A 3,162-nucleotide genomic window follows, 5' to 3' on the forward strand; every position below is an offset into this window, starting at 1 on the left:
GCGAGGGTGGTGTGCGGGAACTCAGGGGGTGACCATAGTGTCCGGATTTGCTTCAAAACCACGTGGGAGTGAACGTGGCCCCTTATCAGTCATCCTTGATGCCCCATCCTCCCAGGCTTCCCCCTGCAAACCCACATGCCCCCCCCCCCCCCGCCGTCTCCCCCATCGTGTCCAGACCGCTCCTGGGGTCAAGGGAAAGAGTCGCAGGATAAGAGATCATCTGAACGACTTGTGTGCATGCATATAAGCATAACTAGTGAGGCAAAACTCTGAGGGGGGAGGACATGTATGGGAGGGGGGAGGGGGGAGGGGGTCAATGGTAAGATATGTACACATATAATACCTTAATAATAATAATTTTTTAAAAAGAGTCGCAGAGAGCCTGGGGCCTGTGGCTCAGTGAGGTCTGAAGACTGTGGGGTGACCATGCCCCCTCTGCCCCCTGGAGGTCAGTTCACTCAGCCAAGTCCGACCTCACCCCCCAACCCCGTCACCATGGTGCCCACAAGACATCTGCTCTCTGCCAGCCTCCCAGGGTCCCAACGGCTTTGACCCCACCACTCCCTGCTGGAAGAAGGGGTGCCTTCGGCACCTTAAAACAGCCTGGGGGATCCCCGCCCCCACCCCTGCCATAAAAGAGGGCTTTGGGCCTAGACTTCAAAGCTGCCGGGGCCCAGGTCAAAGGTAGGGCCCGCCGAGCAATCTCTGCAGGGCCTCTGAGCTGGGGGGCCTCTGGGGGGGGCCTTCCCCCTGCCTTATCCTCTCCAGGCGGCTGGGGTGCAGGCACCGTGGCCAGGACCCTGCCACGGGGAGCCAGAGTCGTCCGGAAGTCCCCCATGACCCCGCAGGGTGGCCCTGGGGTCACTCCCATGTGCAGGCCGAGCAACTTGTCCAGGGTCACCCAGCAAGCGGCAGGAAGTGGCCTTCTGAACCCCAACCAGGGGGCAGGCTGCCAAGGGGGCCCACCTGGGGCCTGGGCCTGCACCTGGCCCGGGCCCAGATGCGGGGGGAGGGGAGTCAGCAGCTTCCCTACCTCCACTTCCCAGCTGGGTGCAGCCCTGCCCAGACCCCCACCCGCTGCGGGCACCTGTGGGCGCCCAGGACCCTGCCACGGAGCACAGGGTCCTGAGAACGCCCGCTCCCCCGGAAAACAGCCGGGGGAGCCTGCATCACTCCGGAGATGGAGACCCTGCCAGGGCCCTGTCCCTCCGGCCCGCGGTGTCCGGATCTCGCCAGGTCCGAGAAGCCCAGGTGGTGGGGTAAACCATCTTTATTGGGTTCTGCTGGACGGAGTCTTTGTATAAAAATAAGTTCATGGTGCCCTGTTCCCGGGCAGTTCGAGGTGACGTGGAAACAGCAGATGCTCTGTGACCTCACACCCCGGCTCCCTCCGGGAAAACCGCGGGCTGGTGCCTGGCCCGGGCCGGCGGGTGGCCTCAGGGTGGACAGTCAGGGTGGACAGTCTGGGTCCCAGGACGCTGTCCCTCGGGGAGATCAGCCAGTGGACAGTCTCAGGGTGGGCAGTCAGGGTCCCAGGACGCTGTCCCTCGGGGAGATCAGCCAGTGGACAGTCTCAGGGTGGACAGTCAGGGTCCCAGGAAGCTGTCCCTCCGGGAGATCGGCCGGGACCACGCGGTCAGGCTGGGCGTCACGGCGTCCGGCGTCACGGCGTCACGGCGTCGGTGTTACCCGGCGGGCAGCAGCGGGATGGAGGCCGGGCCACCCCTCTGGCTCCTCGGTGGGGACGGAGCTGCCCTGGGCCTCGGGACTACGCCACCTGGAAGGAGGGGACAGGAGTCGGTCAGTGCGGGTCCAGCCCCGCCTCCACCCTCGAGATCCAGGCGGCGGTTCCGACGGTTCGGGAGCTCCGGCCTGTGGGGGCCATGAGGGGGGCTGGGAGCACCCGCCGCGGTGAGTCAGGCTCCGCCGCCGGCTCCTGTCCACGGGGCGCGATTTGCAATGCAAAGTCCTCCTCCCTGCGCCCTTGCCCGGGGGACCGCCGCCCGCACCCCCTCCCCGCCCTCCCCCGGCGGCGGCGGGAGGAAGTGTCGCAATCCCGGACCAACAGGCGCCGGTCGTGCTCGGGCTTGAACGAGCGGGGGATGGCGAGCGAGCGGTGCCGGAGCCATCGCCGGGACGGCGCGGGGCTCCCGGGCGGACAGGGCGCGATCCCGGGGCCGCCGACCTCCCCCCCCGCCCGCCCCGGGGCCCCGATCCCCCTCCCGCCGCCCCCGGGTACCTCGGGGGGGTCAGCAGCCGCCCAGCCAGACGGGGAAGCCGAGCAGCTCGCGCTCCGCAGGGCTCGGCGCGCCCTCGCCGCCGCTGCCGTCGGAGGAGCAGGCGGAGCGCGGGGAGCCGGGCTCCGAGCTGCCGCCGGAGGGCGGGGCGGCCGCAGGGGGGCCCCCAGGGGGCGCCAGGAGCCCCCCGTCCTGCTCGGCCAGCAGCCGCTGCAGCGCCCGGATGTACGCGGCGGCCGAGCGCAGCGTCTCCGCTTTGCTGAGCCTCCGGCCGCCGCGCGGCACGTGCTGCCTCAGCGCCTGGAAGCCCAGGTTCACCCGCCGCACGCGGCTGCGCTCCCGCGCGTTGCGCCGCGCCACGGCCGCCCCCGCCCCGGCACCCGCGCCGCCTCCGGGCCCCTCCGGCCGCCGCCGCCGGCCGCAGCGCAGCAGCTCCGGGGACGCGGGGCGCCGGGCGGCGCTGCCCCCGGGGACGCCGAGCGCCGAGGCCGGGGTCCGGGGCGGCGCGCCGCCGCTCATCGCCCCGCACCCGCCGGCCCCGCGCGGCAGGAGGTGCGGGCGGGGAACCTGGGTGCCTGGAGGTGCGGGCGGAGGAACCCGGGCGCAGGGACGGCGGCCGCGCCCCGAGGGGAGGGGGCCGGGCTCTGCGCCCGCAGCCGCTGCCCGGGGTCCGCGCCGGGTCTCCGGGGCGCAGGGAGCGAGGCCGGGGAGGCGGCGGCCGTGGTCGCGGGGCGGGGGCGCTCGTGTCCCGCGTGCGGCCGGCGCTCCCGGTCCTCCCCGGCGGCGGGCGGCGGTTTTAAACGAACAGACAAACCTCCGCCTCCTCCCCGCCGCGCCCTCCGGCCGCTGCGCCCGCCCCCTCGCGCCCAGCCAGCAGAGGCCGAGCAGGAGCGCGTCCCCTCCGTCCCGGGGCCAGTCGGTCCCG

General features: G+C 71.9%; 1 protein-coding gene across 1 annotated transcript; it reads right to left on the reverse strand.

Annotated features, from left to right (window-relative positions):
- Positions 1 to 1,257: 1,257 nt before the first annotated feature.
- ASCL2 (achaete-scute family bHLH transcription factor 2) lies at positions 1,258 to 2,954 on the reverse strand. The gene is made up of 2 exons (XM_084907518.1): positions 2,240 to 2,954; positions 1,258 to 1,777 (listed from the first exon to the last, which is right to left on the reverse strand). The coding sequence occupies exon 1, from the start codon at positions 2,754 to 2,756 to the stop codon at positions 2,250 to 2,252; it is 507 nt and encodes a 168-aa protein (XP_084763644.1). The 5' UTR covers positions 2,757 to 2,954; the 3' UTR covers positions 1,258 to 1,777; positions 2,240 to 2,249.
- Positions 2,955 to 3,162: the final 208 nt, after the last annotated feature.

Source organism: Pipistrellus hanaki (assembly GCF_964339955.1).
Source record: "Pipistrellus hanaki genome assembly, contig: scaffold_147, whole genome shotgun sequence".
Classification (NCBI taxonomy): domain Eukaryota; kingdom Metazoa; phylum Chordata; class Mammalia; order Chiroptera; family Vespertilionidae; genus Pipistrellus; species Pipistrellus hanaki.

Excerpts from the sequence above, each read along its gene's own strand:
- ASCL2 (XM_084907518.1), bottom strand. The coding sequence starts at position 2,756 with ATGAGCGGCGGCGCGCCGCCCCGGACCCCGGCCTCGGCGCTCGGCGTC.